At 44.6% G+C, this 20,023-nt stretch overlaps 1 protein-coding gene and 1 long non-coding RNA gene across 5 annotated transcripts in view; one reads left to right on the forward strand and one right to left on the reverse strand.

Moving 5' to 3' along the window:
• Nucleotides 1-20,023, forward strand: part of LOC135580728 (uncharacterized) — a 171,410-nt gene that overhangs the window by 130,805 nt on the left and 20,582 nt on the right. The gene's annotated exons all lie outside the window — the stretch shown is intronic.
• The window catches only part of LOC102087545 (vascular endothelial growth factor receptor kdr-like), a 131,187-nt gene that overhangs the window by 34,157 nt on the left and 77,007 nt on the right, over nucleotides 1-20,023 (reverse strand). For both annotated transcript variants that reach the window (XM_005512832.3, XM_021279989.2), the window contains exons 12-16: nucleotides 12,264-12,372; nucleotides 5,087-5,380; nucleotides 2,876-3,022; nucleotides 499-624; nucleotides 281-387 (exon numbers count right to left, since the gene is read on the reverse strand). In XM_005512832.3, the coding sequence (XP_005512889.2) occupies nucleotides 281-387; nucleotides 499-624; nucleotides 2,876-3,022; nucleotides 5,087-5,380; nucleotides 12,264-12,372 (783 nt within the window). The remainder of the gene's footprint in view (nucleotides 1-280; nucleotides 388-498; nucleotides 625-2,875; nucleotides 3,023-5,086; nucleotides 5,381-12,263; nucleotides 12,373-20,023) is intronic.

Here is a 20,023-nt window from a genome sequence, read left to right on the forward strand (position 1 = left end):
GATTTTTTTTTTGTCTCCTTATCTTCAAAGCCAATTTGACTCATAAAGGGGTGGGAAACCTGATTTTCTGGTACTGTGGAAGCGGGTAGAAATTTCACAAGCGCAAATGATCTCTGGAGAAGTCAAAGGACTATCAGCACAAGTCTTGCACGGAAATTTTATAGGAACGTTTTGTACAGTTTTTCTACCATCTGTCCCAAACATTCAGCCCTAAACTCTGATACTCTGCATAAACTGGGCCCAATCCCAGCCGCTTTGTGCAACATGGAAGCTCTCTTACTTTTCTCAGTTTCCGAATGAACAGGGTCAGAAGAAGCCAGAAGAGGGTAGCGGCCAGACCAGTGCAGACCAAAATGATAACTTCAATGTTGGATTTCTCCTCAGAACCTGTAGGTTAAATGTACAAGCACATTTTAAATGTAGCCAAAGCCCATGAGTGAACAATAGTTCTCATCAGTCCAACACAATATATGTGTTTTGCCTTATCTTGGAGCTCACCTTGTATTTTAATGAAGGCTGATGTGCTGTCTTGGCCCATGTCGTTAGACGCCTTGCATTCATAGAGCCCTTCATCGTCCTTTTTCACTCGCTCAATGACCAGGGTATTATTTTCCATGGAAATGCCTGTTGTAAAGGGGTTTGGGTTAATATCATCACAATGATCTACCTACCTACAAATGCTTTTAGGAGACAGAACATCCACATAGGCCTGGTATTCACTTCTATTAAGAGACATTTTAATACTGTGCTCCTCATTGTGGTCTGGCAATAACCTTTCCCTGACGTGGTTTTTCTCCTCAATATCTGTGTAAATCACTTGGGGATCTTTTAACCAACAGCAAATATGGCTGTTAATTTGTTATCAGCAGACAGAGACTGAGAAAACTTCTATGGAAGTTGGTGAAGTGATGGGAAGATAGGTTTTCTAACAGCAATAAGATGCACTGGGAAAAAAAAGAGCTTGGAGAAATTATTGGAAAAAGCATGTCTTGAAGGCTGTGAGAAGTGATGGGAGTTTAAACATGTTGAACATACAAATCAGGTTACGCACATCCCTGGAGAAATCCCTGCATGGAGCAATCCTGGATTCACAGACAGCTGGGGGCTGCAAGAGGGGTGGGAAGAGGGAGCTTGCCTAGATATGACCTTTCAGATGCTTTTCTATGTTTAATTTTTCCTCATTTGTGGCACAAAACTGAGAGCTCATCTGTTTCACTAAGGGTGTGTTTGGGGCAGAAACAGGGAAATGGATCAGGCTTTGAATCCAAAAGGGACATTTTGAGTTTCTCGATGTTCTGCCTATGAATCCTGTTGTTGTTAACAAGAGTTCTGCACATAACTTGCCTTGCACTGTGCTGAAATATTTACCCCGAGGTGTTTTTTTCCAAATATTTTATTTATGTTTCCATTGGTTGGATGAGTTACATGCTTGTCCCTCTAGAATTATTTATAAAATTCCAGTAGCTATAAAGAGTTTCTCTCAGAACAGTCTGATCTGAATTATGGATGATCCTAGATTTCCTACCTAGTCTGAGATGCAAAATTAAAGTCACAGGACCAGCTACTGACGTGGAATTCTCCACGGTTCTTAGGAGATCCCGGGACAGAGAGCTGAGAAGGACTTCGAGGCTCAGGTAAAGGAGCCCATGCTCCCTGCCCACACTGCTCCGTACCAGCCGAGCCGAGCGCACGTTCTCATCACTGTGTTGTGGGAGATAAAGCAAGGATGTGTGTGTCATGACTATGAGCCAGCACTGGGCCCTTGTGGCCAGGAAGCCAATGGTACCTGGGGTGGATTAGAAGGAGATGGTCAGTAGGTCAGAGAGGTTCTCCTGCCCCTCTGCTCTGCCCTGGGGAGACCACACCTGGAATATTGTGTCCAGCTGTGGCCCCTCAGTTCCAGCAGGACAGGGAACTGCTGGAGAGAGTCCAGCGCAGCCACCAAGATGCTGCAGGGAGTGGAGCATCTCCCGTGTGAGGAAAGGCTGAGGGAGCTGGGGCTCTGGAGCTTGGAGGAGACTGAGGGGGGACTCATTCCTGGGGATCAATATGGAAAGGGGGAGTGTCAGGAGGATGGAGCCAGGCTCTTCTCGGTGACAACCAGTGACAGGATAAGGTGCAATGGGTGCAAACTGGAACACAGGAGGTTCCACTTAAATCTGAGAAGAAACTTCTTGATGGTGAGGGTGGCAGAGCCTGGCCCAGGCTGCCCAGGGAGGTTGTGGAGTCTCCTTCTGTGCAGACATTCCAACCCGCCTGGACACCTTCCTGTGTAACCTCATCTGGGTGTTCCTGCTCCATGGGGGGATTGCACTGGATGAGCTTTCCAGGTCCCTTCCTTCTGTGGTTCTGTGTGTTGTAAGCCATGGCATGGCCCAGCCCTGCTGCTGGGTGACTGCCTATCTGCTGCAATATATTCCAGTCAGGCCCCAAGGATATCTGACGGTTCAGGTTTGTGTTTTCAGACCCGCCTGACAAGCAGGTACATTCCGTCTCAGCTTTGTGCACAAACTGTTGTCTCGCACAAGCAGGCTGAACAGAATGCTGTACTCCTTGACTTACTAATGGGATGCTAATGAGTGCAGCCTATCTGGCTGCCTGCAGACACGCGCACTGCCGCATGCGGAAGGCAAGCTGCATAAGCAGGCGCTGGCTCGCAACCGCTTGGCAGCTTTGACCTCAAAGTCCAAGCTGGAATCTACCGCAGCGATGTGATGTATTTGGATTCCTGTGTGTGTTTTGTGAGGTTGTGGTACCATCCTGACTCAGCCATTCTTGCAGTCGCTGTGGGGTTGTAGGTCCCATGTTTGTGGCAAACGTGCGAGTCTGTTATCCCGCGTTCCGTACAGCACGCTCGGGCAGCAGGTGCGCTCACCTGATGCTGCTGAAATGGGGTAACCGTTCTTTCGCCACGTAATCTGAGGTTCTGGCGTCCCACCGACTCTGCACTCCAGAATGATCTTCCCGCTGATGTTAACCTCCAGATCCGTGAGGTTTTGTATCACGTACGGTGCCGCCTTTGCTACAGAACAAAGATAAACAGAACATAATGAGATTGCAGAAGGCTCTGCCATCTTCTCTCCTTTGGCCACCTGCGTGGCCTCTCTGTGCTGCAGGTGGCAAAGATTTGGTGGATAAGTGGCAGCAAAAATCTCCCAAAAGATTATGGGAGGAGTGGGTGAGTTCATCTGGCTTATTTTCAAGCAGGCTAAGCTTAGATTTTACTTGAGCTCAAACCTCCTTGAGCTTTTCATCCCCTGAAGGAAACAGAGGACAGTGAGTGGGTAGAGCTAATGCAGAGTGAAGACGAAAAAAGAAAGGAGGCAAAAAGGAAACAGTTCTAAGGATTTTGTGTCCTCCATTGTGAGTGCAGTTATCTACTTACTACAAACTATGTTAGCCTCCACTTTATGTTCATTTATAAAGGGGACAGGAAAGCAACAACTAAAATCACAAGCTAAAATGCATAAAACCTGCAATAAGGACAGTATCTGATTGCCGTTAGTACATTTAAAATACTTTGTTTGTATAGCAGAAGGCTGGTTTGGAGGGGCATTTCCAGGCACGTTCTTCAGACCAGTTACTACTCTGACATGTGCCAGACAAATAACAGACCCCAGGAATTCTCAGAACAATATGATGAAGGTTCCAGTTCTCCCATGGATATATTCCCAGTTTAGCTGTGTTTTTCCCATCGCCATCATGTGTAGGTGTCTGTGTAGGTGGAAATTTGACTAAACGAATAAAAATATCTGCCAGGGGAGAGAAAAGCGAATTGCCTGACTGCAGAGTGCAGAGAAAGCCCAGCGCTCCCGTGTCGGATGATGCTGACAGGTGGCTCCGGTACCGGCCATGGGAACAAGCCAAACTGCCAGCACTCTGTAATACCAGGGTGAGATCCTTTCCCTTCCTCCGCACTTCAGGAAGCGGCAGGTGCTCGTGCCGTTTCTGAAAATAAATCACCTCCCACGCAGGTACGGGAGCCGTGCCAGCCCAGCTGTGGCGTGGGGAGCATCTTCTCCCTGTGTGTTGCCTGTGCGGAGCGGGGAGGGGCTGGGAGGGGGTGTTGGGGACACGTGCTTGTTCACTTAAACAAGGATGAAGCCAGCACTGGGTGGCCTGGTTTTTACCAAAGTGACAAGTGCTTACGGAAGCTTAGCTGTCCCTTCAGTATGTCATTAGCCATGAATGGAAGTGGAGAAGCCAATTTGAAAATCACTGTCCGATCCAGCTTCTGAAGGACTCTGTCTTCTGCACCCTGGCCTGCTGCTCTTTATTTCAGTTCTACTCCATTTCTGTGCTTTGGGTTTCTCTTCACCATTGGAAGATGATAGCTAATAAATTCACCCATTCCACTAGTACCTTTTCTTCTGAGAAGGCTCAGACCTGATCGCTCACTCTCTTCACTAGGAAGCAGAAGAAACTTCACTAATTTTCAGTGAGTTTCTACTGGAAGAAGTGTCCTGCTCTCTATATACACATCATAATCAAAGAAACCAGGCTTCAGGATCTGTAGTGTTATTATTTTTGAAAAGAAATGATAAAAGGAAGAGAGAGAAGGGAAGGGAAGGGAAGGGAAGGGAAGGGAAGGGAAGGGAAGGGAAGGGAAGGGAAGGGAAGGGAAGGGAAGGGAAGGGAAGGGAAGGGAAGGGAAGGAAAGGAAAGGAAAGGAAAGGAAAGGAAAGGAAAGGAAAGGAAAGGAAAGGAAAGGAAAGGAAAGGAAAGGAAAGGAAAGGAAAGGAAAGGGCGGTTGCATATAAGTAACAAAATACTGCTACTGTAAAGAAGTGCATCGCACTTACCCAGAATAAATGGTACATGTCACTTGATTATACACTTGACCAGTGACAATGGTGATTACATCTGCTGGGTCCAAATCTATTTAGGTATCTGTGTCACCCTGGCAGCTCTAAGTCGGTGGAGGCTTCTACCAAAGTCATATGAATCTGGGGTGACAGTCCCAAATGGCAGAGCTGTGCTGTTAGGAACATGGTGGGTGGTGCCTTTTCTCCTCAGTCAACACTATATCCGCACCCAGCATGGAGTTAGGAAGATAAAACGCAGCAGGTGCTGCCCAGGGACCCACCTCTGACCAGGAGCCGCGTGTGCTGCTCCAGCGTGTCGGTGCTGTTGTGCTGGTTCTGGGCTCTGCACTTGTAGAGGCCGCCTTGTTCCTTCGTGACGTTCGTAATGACCAATGTCAACGAAATGGAATAGTTGTCGGTTTTCTCGATGAGCGAGTCGCTGCGGGCCGGCTCCGAGGAGGCGTGATACCAGACCAGCTGGCTGTAGATGTACCTGGAGGCCCGGCACGTCAGCCGGACATCGTTCCCCACTATGGTTGTGACTTGGGGCTCTGTTTGCAACCCGGACGGCACATCTAGGAGGAAGAGAAAACATGTTTGCAATTAAGTCACAACTGAGAAAATCTTGAGCTGCCCGTTTGCATTTCGATGGTCAAATTTCAAAGAGCAGCCGTAACGGAATGAGGCAATTTTAATGAGACCCACATTTGCATGTGCAAACAGTGCTTGTGAATTAGGTAAGTGAATGTGCCTCTCGTGTCCCAGCACTGACCTGTGGTAATTTGGCTCTCAGCATTCTGATCATTACATTTTCAAGCAATAAATTGAAAATTTATATATAGAAGTAGTTAATGGACTAAGAGAGTTTAGTGAAGAGGCTGCTATCCAGCTAGACAAATGTTTCTAAGCTCTTCTCTTTCTGTCTGCAATCAGTGCTTGAAAGCATAATTGCATAAGAGAAAGGAACCTATTCCCATTTCTCAGAAGTAACACTCTCTTTCTTCACCACTGAACAATCTTCCCAATTCTCTCTTATTTCAGCTATGCCAATATTTATTTTCATCACATGTGCCTTGGTGGATATTTACTTGATCACTGAATGGATTAACTGATCTAATGATGTATAAGTTCTTGAGCCCTTTATATTTAGCAGAGAAATACTCCGAGGCATAAGTCCAATCTATCTGCAAAAGAGTGAGCTGTTTCTGGCTATATTTTTAGTAACTTTTCACTCCAGAAAAAAAGTCAATTTTCCTGAAGTGGCAAACTGAATCCATTTGAAGACACATTCCTATTGCTGCCAGAGACCTACAATTAAATTGTGTCTGAAAGGTATTCTTTTCCCTTTCTATTCTCTTAGTTTCAGTGATCTATCCACCCAGCAGACTTGAGCGAAAGTGCATTGATAACCACAGTGACCTGGAATTATTCTTCTGCCTGTTAAGTCAGGATTTTCAAGCAGCCAAGAGTTATGAGGAAGCCCTTATAAAACGTACCAGATGTGGTACAGGGATGGGACAGTTTAGGAGGACTTGCTCTGGATTGCCTTCTGAACATCGAACTGTGTTTGCAATAAATCTGATAGATTATTGCTTCAATAGCGAGCTGTTAGTAAGATGCTTTCTCAGGCTAGGATGAAATGGATGGTACTTGGGGAAGGACAGGAGTTAAAGGGAGCAAGTATCCATTGCACTTGCAATCTGACAAGTTCCACATGGTAGCTGGAAGTTGGCCAGGGCCTCACGCTGCAAAAAGTTCTGCCGAAGCTTTAGTTGAGCATAAATAGCGAGACTGTTGAAATAACCAATCTGCCTTATAATAAACCACATATTACATAAAATACAGAGCCCTGAAGGAGCTTTCAGATATGATGAAAAGTCTCTCTTCTTCACAAGTCATCTGGAATAGAACCAATAAGCTTTGCTTCATGTTTTTTAAAGACTGGCATCAGAAATGTTTTACAAAAGATCCAAAAAGAGAAGAGACCCCTCAGGCCACAGCTGTGGAAATTGTTATTTTTCTTTTCTTTCCTTTTCATGAACTTTCCGTTTGCTTTATGCAGTGTTTTTGTTAGGCTCAGTTGCTTAGTGCTAGCTGTACGCTTAAACTGACGTGTGGAACACACCCATCCTTCACATCTGATGCCCTGGGATTCCAACATGTCAGGATGATGCTTATCAAAAAGGGGGAAAGACTGAGGCCAGCAGAACTCCTCTGAACAGGAAGAATTAAGGTCCAGTAAAAACACGGGGATGTGGCATGAGCAGCATCTCTCCTGAATCTGTCAAACCAAAATAGGGAAAAAGTGCCCTTTTGACTTGCCTTTTTCTTAGTTTCTCTTCTAAGCATTTGCTGCTTGCTCTGGCAAGAGTCGTAGTGCTGAGCTAGATGGAACTTTGGTTAGACTCAGTTCTTCAGTGAGCTCAGTGATCTGGGAGACCTCCTGAGATCCCTCCAGCCTGCGTTATCCCTGATCCCAAGTGCTGGGTCTCAGTGAAAATATAAAGGGATTCCAGGTAAAGTGATGAGGTGGGAGTTTGGTCACATTATCTGAGGTAAACCACAGTGAACCCCTGCAAATCTGCGGGGCAAGCTAAACCTGGGCCTTCAGCAGTTAGGCTGGCAGCCCCATTTGCAGTTTCTTGTGCCTCTTTCCTTCAGGAGAATTTCTTCTTACAACTTGCAGTCCCGTTTATTTTTCAGGGTGAGTCTCCCCGAATAACTGGGAGAGAAATCAATTCAAACACTTCTACATCTCCTAAGGTAAAGCACTGGCTTGTGCACAGGGTGACAGCACGGGCTGGATTGCCTTGAGATCCCTGACATGCTGGTGCAAATGTCCTATTAATTCAATGTCTCAATTCCAAGCCTAAATTGTGAAGGACGCTTCATAGTTTTGCCTTGATACCAGACTTCACCAGTGCGGAGTTTTTGCTACCGACTTAACATTCTGGGAGCAGAAGCTTGGCTTGTTTTTCTTATCATTTCTTCTACTGACATTTTTTATTTAGCATTTGGAATATTTTTAGCTGGAACCTGTGCTATTCTCTTCCATCTTGTTAGCCTTTCAAGAAGCTCTTTCAGCTCCAATAGAATATTCATTGATTTTCATTACAGTGGAAAGAGAAAGAGAGGAAAAACAAGTCTCTCTTGCTCTCCTCTCTCTTTTCTCCTCCTACCTGGATTATCTGGGGAGTAACTGCAGTTTTGAGAGCACATTATAAGTCAGTTCATCTCTTAGACTACTTTGCTTACACAATCTTGAACCTGAGCAGTCATTAACTTCCTCTCTCTGAACAGATACAGTGTTTTATAAGACTCCTAATAAGTTGGCTAAAAGAATGCACCATGGGGCCTTTTCTCTTTTATCAGCAGTCACCAAACATTTGTCTTTCATATTGTATTACAGTGTAGTAGCTGCAAATTTCACTCTCGACTGTGCGGGATTCCATGGCAGAATAGGGAAACGAGCCATTGGGGGAAGGTAAAAAGTCAGCATAAATCAAAAGAAAGTCTGGCTCCATTTGTATTTACAAGGAATTAATTGGTTTTAATTTCCTGTGCTTTGCACAATAATCTGCGTAATTCAAAACTTCTGCTCCGTCCCAGATTCCATCCCGGTGCCTGTCAGGGTGGGGGGGTTGCCATCAGGAATAAGCATGGGGGGAGAGTGAGAAAAAGAAAGGGTGAGCCCTACCATGCGAAACAGCACAGAGCTTTTCATAAATCCTGTAAACATGTCAGCAATAACCAAATTGAAAATGGCAAGCAGTTGTACAACAGCCCCGTTCATCATTGTTCCAGTATCTGATAGCAGTTTTTTATCTCATGTTTGAAATATAATATTTTCTTTCTGGTAGAAATCTTTAACTCAATTTTTCAGAGTTGCTTTTGCAATCAGATAAGCCCTTGAAAAAGGCCTTTTGTTATTATTTGTTATTCTTATCATAATTCATTTATATTCCAAGAACTTTCAAAGGTTTCATATGGGTGGGATCCCATTCTGTTGTATATAGTACAATCACACAAAGGCTAGAATTTGATTTACTGTGGACCTACAGTAATATACCTTTGCCCTTTCCAAGGTGCAGACCAGAGATTAGAAGGTAAATAATACTTGTTAGTGGCCGAGAATACCTCCAGGAGACATCGGGTCAGCTTTTCCCTGCCCTAGGAAGGCCGCAGTCTGCCTAGGGTGTCCTTTGGTGCGTAACCAGTGGGGGACAATGACACGTGGCAGCTCTGAGCATCCGATGGCTCATCCACATTGCCCATGACAAAATAGTCATCTGACTTAAATGAGGACACGGGTGTCAAAACCGAGGTAGGCAAGATAGGCAGGAGACAGGTTTTGTTTCAGCAAGAAGCGGTAAAAATGATTTACACAAAATAACAATACTGGAATAAGAGTTAGGCCAGGGCACAATGAATAACACTGCTGTTATACTGCATTGCTGTGGGAGTTTCTGCAGCCAGGAGCAGGTTTAGGGGACGTTCAGCGGGACACAGACAGTCAGGACATCTGCAGAAAGAGCTCAGAGAGGTGTCAGGGCTGTCGGTGAATGGGAAGATTTCTCATCTCGTTGGACCCCTTATATGGTTTGATTTCAGCATGATCTCTGAACCCTGTTGACCCTTCAGTGAAATGAATTCTGCTGGCAAAGAAATGATTTAAAAATAGATAGCAGTGCTATTTCTGGTGTCCGTGGGAGTTTTCATGGGGGCTCTGCAGTGGGGGAACAAAATGGCTGTTGACATTATTCCGTTGGGATAAATACATTTTTCTGAAATGAGTGTGGTGGTGGTGAAGCAGCAGACTGGAGTAAGACATGTCCCCAGAGAGCAGGGGCAGCCCAGACACCACCTGATGAAGTTTCCCTGTCACAGCGCCTTGTCCTGACAAAACATTTCGCTCCTGACCTACCGGAACAGGTTTTTGAGGGAAAAAGAGAGTTTAGCCTCTGTATCACCTTCGGGTTTCTTACCAGGGAGAAGTTAAAGAAGCTCAGTTCAACCAAAATGTTTGACAGCAGTTCAGGATCCACCAGCTTGTTTGTTGGTAGGAGATAATGGGAGATCAGGTCTTAAAAATCAACAAATTGCTGAATTAGTTGTAGAATCCCACAACAAGCAGCTCGCAGAGAAGAGAGCACTGTGAAGTGCTAGCAACATTTGCTACATGTCCTCAAGGCCCACACGTCGCTCGTGTGCTCTCAGTCTCTAACTCAGGCTTTATCTCAGCTTCTAGGTTCAATCTGCATAAAATTAATCAGCCTAGCGATTGTAAAGCGCCCTGCTTAGAACCCGATGCTTTTGGACTTCTCTGGTTTGGTACCTCCCGAACTGTCCCTGAATGTCCCTCCAACAGGGAGACCAGAGGCAACTCCTGGTGCGGGTAACGTGGCAGTCGCTTGACCTCCTCCATGTGCACCCAGTAGAAGACACTGGGTTTTATCTGTGGGGCAGACAGAGCGGCTCTTAGAGCAGCTGGAGTAACACGCATCGCTCAGCAGAGGAGCATCACGTAAAAATAAACCAGCAGGAGGTCACTCTGCTGCTTTTTTACCGCTGCAACATGACCTACTTTAGGAGCGGGATGGACACATTTAGAAAGATTTCATTTCTAATCCATAAACAGCACTATTTTTAAACACGGGACTTATAAAAGTCAGTCATGCTCATCCAGCATCTGCCTCTTCCCCAAAGCGGCACAGGCTCTCACAGTCTTTTCTTCACAGGCGAGAATATATCTATCTTGCCAAGCCCTATTCACCTCCTGGTCTGTTTTGGTGAAAACACTTCCACCATAACCAATGCCAGAAATTTTGTCCAGTGATTCATTTCCTTCATAATTAAAATTGCATGATTAAAACATTTGTGTCTCACAACATTGCTAGATTGTTCTCAAAGAAAAAATCTGAACTATTAGCCCACTGTGGGGTAAAAAATCCCTACATAACTTTATTATTAAAATAAAAAACATAGTTGTGAAAGGTGCGTGGATCGATATAACCCTTTGAGTCTGACCTTATGCTAGTTGCTTATTTAGTTGCTGTGGCATTAATTTTGGTCACCAAGTGTTACAGAGTCCTGTGAATAGCTTGGGAACATGCGGCTTTGAGTAACCCATCCAAACATAACAGCTGGCAGAATTCAGAGCAGAAACAAAGCCACGTGAAGACTCAACACTTGGAAGTGGTGAAGTGTCAAATTAATAGTTGGTCTTCAGCCTGCCTTGGACATCTTGAGGACCTCTTAGGTCTAAGCTGTATCTGCCAAAAATGCACCTTGGAGGGCTTTTCCTAAGTAAATAAGAGTTAGGGCTTTGGAAAATATCTTTTGGAGGCTTAAACCCTTTTCTTTCTCCATTGGGCATTGGGATAGTACAAAGATGATGTAAATGGAGGTAAAATCTTTCCCCCATACGGCACCAGCTTCGTTATTGTTGGATGACATTTTTCATATTAGCAGTTCTGTGTAATAAGAGTGGTAAGAATGTTTAGTGAGCCCTTTCTTGGTTAGTCGAATTGAAATGTTCTGAATTACTTCAGAGCAACAGGGTCAGACAGCAGGGGACACAAGAGAAGCAGAGGAGAGCAGAGCGCTGCCATGAGCGAGCATCGCCCTCCGGACTTGCTTCGTGGGGAGGAAACCAAGTAGTGAGAGTCAGACATTTACCTTCCAGGTACTTCTGCACTCTTGCTTCTAAAAATTGTTATTTTGATGCAGATTTACCAGCCAACATCCATTCACCCAGAAAGTGAGCACAGAAATGATTCCGTTTGTTCTGGTGAAGCACTTGAACAAGGCTGTCCCTCGACTCTTCTCTTGGTTTTTTTTTAAACTCCCATTTCTCCTAAAAGCATTATGTAGGTCTTGATCTCACTACTAAAGAATTTCAGTGTTGAAAGGTTAAGCAGATATTTGTTTGGATTTGTGTTCTTTGCAGAAATATCATGTCCACCTCCTCCCTCCTCAAAGGGCACTGCAAAGGCTAATTGCTCAGGCAGGGATCCAGTGCCACAACAACTCCCAGTGACACCAGCCCTGGATTAGGTCTCAATATCGGCCTTACTCACCTTTGCTGACTTAATTGGAGACCAACCGTTCTCTTGAGTGAGGGAGAAGACTACAAAGAATTTAGCTTTTGCTGGAGGTTACGTGAGGACAGCGCTGACATGTCATGAGAGTTGCTCTAAGACAGAGGCAGCATCAAGGCCTGCATCTGCAGCTCAACAAGGGCAAAAGGGGCATCAGCTCTGCTGTCAAAATCATGTCAAACCCTGCGTTCCGCTGACACAGGACCCAGCCTTGCCTGTGTTGAAGAGCCTGAGAGTACAAGCACAACGTTCTGGGATTCCCAGAAGTTTTAATGGGCGCTCACCAGCCATATAGAACTTTAAGGTAACTCAGATCATCAGCATCTGGTTTTTGTGTGGTTTCTCTCATGTTCTTTACCTGAGACGTAGAACTCAATGCTCCTCTCTTCTTCACCGATCTTGTTTGAAGCCACACAGTAGTAGATTCCTGACGCACTGCTGTTTTCCGTAGTTATTGTGCTCACAATCTGCCAAGCAAACAGGGAACAAGTAAAGGCTTTGCATGCGGTGTAGGCTTAGCAGACAGGCTTGAGAGTAGTGGATAAGTCTGTGTTTTATAGTAGAAAAACAGTTCACAAAGGAGCTTCTAGTAATGAGTGAAGCTCAAAAACAGACAAGTGCATCTGTCAGGTTTTTGGTCTGTCATCTCACATCAGCTCAGCCCAGTTAATTCTCTTCTCTCCTCATTCCTAAACCTTCCCCTTCTTTTCTTTCTGTCTCCCCAGTGAAAAACAGGGTTCCCCTTTGACACACCGCCAAGGTCTTTGTGTGACAACGTCAGCAAAAAGCTAAAGATCCATCTAATCTGGAAGATTCATCTAAGACACTAGAAACACAGTCCCACATCCACCTGTTTTCTGCTTTTCAGTCCTGGTTTCTGTGGGTAACAGGACACCCACATTTGCATGGGAAGTAGGTTATTCCTGTGGATCTGGTATAAAGACTATTGTGCTTGGAAGCCCCTTGATTCTATAACCCTTCCTGACAGCCTTAACCAGAACTTGGGCGGTAAGTCAGGGAGCTCTGCAGAAGCAGAAATGCAGAAAGAAAGGGAGGATGGTGAGGGAGAAGGAAAGAAGACTTGTCCTGAGCTGCACCACAGAGAAAAAGGAAGCGGTTCAGTTACTCATGGGGCTTGAACTTGAACTCATCCTTAAGAATTTGTGTGCCTTAAACATGCTAAGCCTTCCGTGTAGGGACTTCTTAATGAGGAGCCAGCCGTATGGCACTCCCCTGTGCCTGTCATGATGCAACATCACCAGCTCGTGGAGCACTGTCCACAGGTCATGGCTTTAATTATTTCTAGTACTTTCCTTAAGCTGTGAGCAAGAAAGCAGGGTCTAACGCACCAAGACAGAGATGTTCTTGCAAGATTACTTCGTATCCCCTGCAGCCATTCACCTGAGGAACTCTGAGCCCTCACATTTGGAACAAATATCACTTTCTTTGCCGTCATCTCAAAGGACTTTGAGAATCAAAACTTATAACACCCTCTGGCCCTTTGTCCTTATCTCCAGAGAGTGCTTTGAAGTGCACAAAAGCATCTCTGGACTTTCTTTTTAATATCCTAAACTAAACTCACACAAGACATTCCTTTACTCTTCATAAAGCTGCACCATGAATGTATCTATAGCTGTGTGGGATGTATTTTCAGAGATATTTAAGATTTTCTGAGCTTTGGCACTTTAAATCCCATAGGGAAATGAATTTCAAAGGTTTTGATCTCATGTGTGTTTTACATTCTAATGGGGAACATTTTCCCTTTCACCTCGGCAGAATAACCAGTAAATGGAAAAGTATCTTCTTATCATGGGCACTAAACATAGAAATTAACCAATAATAGATAGAAACCAAATTTAGGGGTGAAAACAGGAGATGAATAAACCCAGCTCCCTCTGGTGTCCACCAAAGAAAAAGCTGTGCAGTTCTCATTTATTTTTGACATGAAAATAGCTGTAACTTGGCTATAAAATCACCCAGAGGAGCAGTCTGCTCCTCACGCCACAGGTTGTGACCAAACGCGTGTTCGGAGCGCTGCCCCAACTTTAAGCAGTAGACACTGCATTTCAAGTTACTGCTGAATCAGGACCAACATCTTTCTTCTCTTGACTACTGCATCTTAGAATTTTATATCTGGGAATAGAAAAAGCCAATATAAATGCATGCGCTGAGGACAGAAGGGGATCAATTTGGACAGCTGTTTAACAGCTATAAGTCTGGCTAAGTGACAGCTCTCGATGGGAAGTCAAGGATAATGCTGTACAGCCAGTTAAAATCATGAAGGGGAATGTAATTATCCATTTTGGAATATGTCCAGAGTGGCAGGGGTGACACTGTGACTCTTCTAAAAACTGATGCGATGCCTCGAGCTACATTTGGTGGCCCGGAGGTAAATGCGCATATACTCATGGACACACACAGATGCCAAGGTCTCTGACTACATAACTCAAGAGAAGTCTGGCCTGCTGGTGGGGAAAAAAAGGGCAAAAAGCTATACAGAGGCCTCATCCTCCCTCATCTCAGTTGTGTCTATATGTGAAGGTGAAAAAGATGTTGAAATGACACTGGGAAGCAATCTGGGGACACATTCTAGGGAAAAACATTACTGAGGAAAAGTGATGTTCTTGTTCATGTGCTCAAAATCACTGATATGCACTTGCATGCCAGTTTGCTACACACAGGAGATAATGCACTTCACTGTCTTCTCTCAGAACCAGCACCTCCCAGAGTCTTCCGAAATGTGACTTTCAAACCAGCAGCATCCGGCAGAGAAATATATGTGATTTTAGACCGGAAATGAAGGATTTTGAGTGATTTTCTGGTAATAAGATGGATCCCTTGAGATCATTATGCATCAGCTTTTCACTCTAGCTGTGCTCCTGGGTAAATCCCTGAGACTGGGAGTCCAATTATCTTTCCAGCATCTTAAAGAAAGTTCTCAGTTGCCCAACGAACCTAATCCTGGTTCAGTCCTCAACAAGAGTGATGCTTTGGAACACACACATGCTATACCAAAGGGCATCCAAATCCTCCTTCTCTCTATGAGACCGCATCGTTTTGTCTTTTACCAAAAGGAACCTGAAAGTAACATTTAGGAAGCCAGCAGTGTTATCTGCTTTTTATGAAGTATCTGTAGATCAAGGAGGTCCTATTGAAAAGTAACACCTATTAACCCAGATGTTAAACTCCATGTTATCACAATGCTGATGTTTTGTTAGTTGTTCATCACCTGTTACTGTGGGCAACCCGAGTTGAACAAACTTGAACATTTGGAATTTGCCTGTACTGGGTCATAGTGGCATGTAGGGATAAGGAAAACATTCTTCTCAATGCCATCCCTATACTTGCAATGCAACCATTTCGAGGAAAGTCTGCAAAAATAAGTTGAATGAGAAAATTTGAACTTGAGCGGCCAAACCTAGGAATCTTTTCCTGTTATTAACAGTGAAAACCGTTAGCAGACTTCAGCAGACTTGTCTCCTGGTGGAGTGGCACAGTCCCAGCATTTGGGGACCTTTAGCATGGAGTGGAAGATTTCTGAGGGGACAAGCTTAGTGTGCTTAGTCCAAGCACCTGGGAAAGTATTTTCCATTGCTAGAATCACAGTCAGGGTAGAAAAGTTTGAGACCTGTTGGCATTTGCTCCATCTGGACTCATGAAATCACAGAAAGACCTTGGCTGCCCGGGACCGCTGGTGGTCTCCTCTGAGCAGGGCTTTCTCCAAAGATGTTTCTCATGCTTCCTACCCAGAAAATTGCACCCAGACAGAGCACAGCACTTTCTGCTGAGCCTAAATAATAAATTAAACTAATAATAAATAATACTACATTAATTAGAAGTTTGGACTTTTTAGTTTACCTTCCACTCCATGTCCTAGTCAAGAGCAGTTCAGCCTAAAGGACATGTTAACCCTCACCAGTGTACCCCAGCCACATGCACAACCTCTGTGGCTGTTCTGTCCTCAGCTTCTATGCAGACTGCACTGGAACCAATGGTAATTAATACCATATTATTGGCATGTAACGTCTAGACATCTTCCTAGTGGGAGCTGGGCTGGGATCCTGTGGGTTCCCCGCACACCAAACACTAAACATCCTTCGGACCGGTTTGGATTGCCTGTGTTGAATTTGGAAGTAAAGGGCTCCATTTCCAATTACTTAGCCTAAAGGCCACCCAATACTGTGCGCCCGAAGAAGGGATTATTAGCTAATAAATAATTACTATAAAAGAATAAACAAAGTTTAAAACTCAGTAAGAAAAGAAATAAAATGACTGATCTCTGAAGAACAGCTATGACAAGTAAATAGACATTGCTGCTGGGAAAACCCATAATGGAATAGTTCAATAAAGTCCATATGTCTTGCACTGTAATGTTCCCAAACTGATAAAAACGAGCTATTTTAGCAGCAGCCAAATGACATTCCACAGCCATCTACCATGAGTGTTTTAAGACATCTTGTAGTAAGGACAGAGCAGCGAGACCTTTTTTTAAGCTAGAGCCAGCATGAATTAATACATCTTGTTATTCCTTGCTTTCTCTTTCCTTTGTCTAATCTCTCCCTCCAACAGCTTTAGTTAACAATTCTCTCTTTCACTTCGTTAGCTGTATGTGGGCGAGGATGAGGAGTAGAAAAAGTGGGTGGAAAACTTCTCAGCTGTCTAATTCTGGCAGAGCTGGGGTGGAGGTGGCTGGAGGGAGATGGAATTATAGGAACGTCACCAGAGACCCCGCAAAGAAAATATTCAGCTAGCTCCCAATCCATCTACTTGAATGGCACAGAATAACACTTATTTTTATAGCCTGACGATTCTGATCCGCGATCTTAGTTCATTCATTCAAAACATGCTAAAGGATGGACTGAGGATAAGCGATAAGAGAAGCCTGGGAGTTGGCTGAGAACTTGCAGGGTTTGCTCTCATCTCTGGCAGCGGGTGCTTCCCTCCCTGTGCAATGACAACAAGCATTGCGTTCGGCAGAGCTGATGGTGGTATGTGCGATGGGGAAATGTGCTGGACAGGGCAGCAACCCGGGGAAAACAGGAGATTTGAGGTGCCTCTGGGGGAACTGGTATCCACCTGTGGCATGGAGGGACTGATGACTCTGGCCCTGGGGCAGGTGGGTGGGTGCTGGCTACTCATGAGCAATGACCTCCCCCAGGCTTCTTCCTCACACCCAGGGGTTGCAGGTGAGGAATTTAAGATGGCAAGAAGACAAGGGGACATTCCTTATGTCCCTGCTGCTAGCCAGGCTCTCTCAAGAGACAGTGTAGTAGTCCCTGTGCTCCTGTGCTTGAGTAGAGCCTCAAACATCTGAGAGCGGAAACTCTGTTCACGAGACGCATCCCACTATTCTAATGTAGTCTGTTTGTTCCTTCAGGAGGTTTAAACCTGCCATTTTGGGTCATTTTTTTTGAGTGATTGTGAATTTCACCAGCAAAAGAGATGTATGATTTTCATTGCAGGAACATCCACGTGGCCAGGCCACTCTCTAATATGGATATGAAAGGGAGAAAAGAAATGATGAGAAAGCCCCAGTGAGGACTGAACTATGTATGGATTTTGCTGTTCTTTTCTGCTATGTCCTGTTCTCCCGAGCTCAGTCCAGTATGTTCAGTTTACTAACAGGAAAGAAGACGAAACAGCAATCCAGCTCCTTGCAACTTGAAGAGGGAAATCAGGCAATTCATGGATGTTGCACCTGGTGTTAAAAAGCAGTCTGCAGAGGTAGCTACACAGTAGTTTAAATCACAAAATGAAAAGTTCAATATTGACTCAGACCCACGGGGAACATTAAACTAGCATGATGCAATTGCCTCAACCGCTATTTGACCAAAATTCCAGTGAAGTACATCTTAACATTAACAATAACCACATGCTTTTCTTTAGTAATGAGACCCAGCCCTTAGAACACATGGGGGCTGAAATTCACTTCTCTCTCTGTGGAATAAAAGTTGAATAATCATTGTGATGAATAAGGCAAGAGACCTCCATTTCACATGCCACCTTTGTCAAATAGATGTCTAAACATCTTGGTGTGATCAAAGATCACATCAGGCATCGGTGGTCTGCTGGAAAAATCCCTGCATGCTGCCCTGCAAACTAGGTTTTGAGCAAGATTTTGGATCTGGTCATTTCTGGGGGTTGGTTCCCATATTCTTAGCAGCTCTAAAAAGTTAATGCATTTTCTCATATGTCGCTGAACCAGCTGAGGATGAACTCCAGGGATGCTGAGAGATCTTAGAGACAAGGTAAATTTCACCTTCTGCTCTGCGACTGCAGCTGTCATTGGACAGGCTCAAATCACGCAGGAAAAATAACCAGGCTCAGCTAATCCCAGCTTCATAACACAGTCAGAAAAAGCCACGCTCAGTCAGACTCCAACATCTTTATTATTTCATCTGGCTAGTCAATGCAGATGAATTACTTGCTAAGACATGGTGGGAATGGATTGAGCTGTTTCCTGTCTATTCCATTTCTGGTGGGACTGATAAAAACCAAGAAAAAGTCTGAAGGCTATGAGTTTTCATCAGTCTCTATTTGAATTATGTTCTGTTATCTAAAGACTCTGCTTAACACAGATTGGACTTCAGAATGGGGGGAAGGAGAGGAATTGTCTGCTAATGTAAGCAGGGACACAGTGCTGAAACCTGAGATTCACAAAATCTAGTTTTATTAATTTGAATAATATTTTTTATTATTTTACGTCCTGACTAAATCTTAATCAGGATGTAAAAATCATTAGGAATCACCTCAGAATGTGTTTTCAATCAGTGGATCACCAGGACATTAAAATAAGGAGAGAGTGGAGACTGCTGCATCTTTTCTTTCTGTGGAAATTTGGCAATAGGGAAAAGCTGGGAAGGCCCTAAGGATGCGTTAGCATAGACTGAGGATGTGTCACTATCCCTGCATGGGGACAGCAACCAACAGATGTTTCTTGAGGCACCACAGTTGTGAAACCCTTCACTTTTATAGGTGGACTAACATAACTTGAAGGCTGATCAGCAAATAGAAACTAAGCTCTCAGATACCAGATCCTATATTTAGATAGACTGTATATATGGAGAGAAACAGTAGCCATGAGAGCTGCAAAACTCTTGTCAGTCCATGCAGCAACCAGAAGGGCTTAGAAAAGGAAGCAACTTTGTAGGTACTTGTCACCAACCTCCATTTTTTACAAGTGATTAGCACGTTGTAGTTGCTTTTGCCTGAGATCTAAAATTATTAGAGAACACATTAAAAACAGAGCTTAAGGGGCACTATGCCAACTAAATAAATCCAATTTATAAATATCTTCCAGCAAGGGGAAAACTCAGGAATGAAATGCGAACGCTGATGTTCTCCTTCCCAGGCCAACCTCCATGGTTTCAGAGCTCTATTTTAGATTACGATTAGAGCTGGAAAATCTCCATGAGAAAGAGCAGATGGCTAAGGCACTGATCCTGCCAGATGCTGATTTAGTCTGGACCCAATCCAGAAGAGCACTTTAGCTTTGTGCTTAACTTTAAGCATGGGAGGTAGCCCCAGGATTATCCTGTGCTTAAAGGTATGTGAGGATATGAACTACAGCATTTAGCACCTTGCAGGATTTGGCGCTAAAGCATCTGGAGCATCTACCTTGAAACCTGTAGCTGCAAAACCGCTCCTAAAGCCACAAACCAGGGTAAAACTACAGTCTGAGCCAGACCACAGCACCTTCTCCAAGGCATGGCCAGAAATCTCTGAATCTACAGCAGAACAGCGGCAGCGATTCCTCAAGGATTAGCATGGACGTGGGTGAACAGTGTCACTCAGCATCACCACAGGTACCAGGGGGGCACTGAATAGATAATTCATAGTTCGTGCAGGAAATGTGCTCCCAGTGCTGTTTGGAAGGGGAAGCAGACAGGGAAGTGTAGAAGGAAGGAGATCTACCCGCCTTCACTCGGTAACACGGTGGGCAGCCCATATGGGTAAAGACACATTGAGACCTCCAGCTGAAGCAGGCAGGTTCACTCTGAAAATCAGGCCAGTCATCTCTGGCCACCGTAGGCCTCTTAAATTACACAGTGGTTTAACTCCCGCTACTGGGAGAGCAAGGCTGGGCAGTACAAAGTGCTAAGTGCTAAGTATTTTAAT

The sequence above is a fragment of the Columba livia genome, chromosome 12 (assembly GCF_036013475.1).
Source record: "Columba livia isolate bColLiv1 breed racing homer chromosome 12, bColLiv1.pat.W.v2, whole genome shotgun sequence".
NCBI lineage: Eukaryota > Metazoa > Chordata > Aves > Columbiformes > Columbidae > Columba > Columba livia.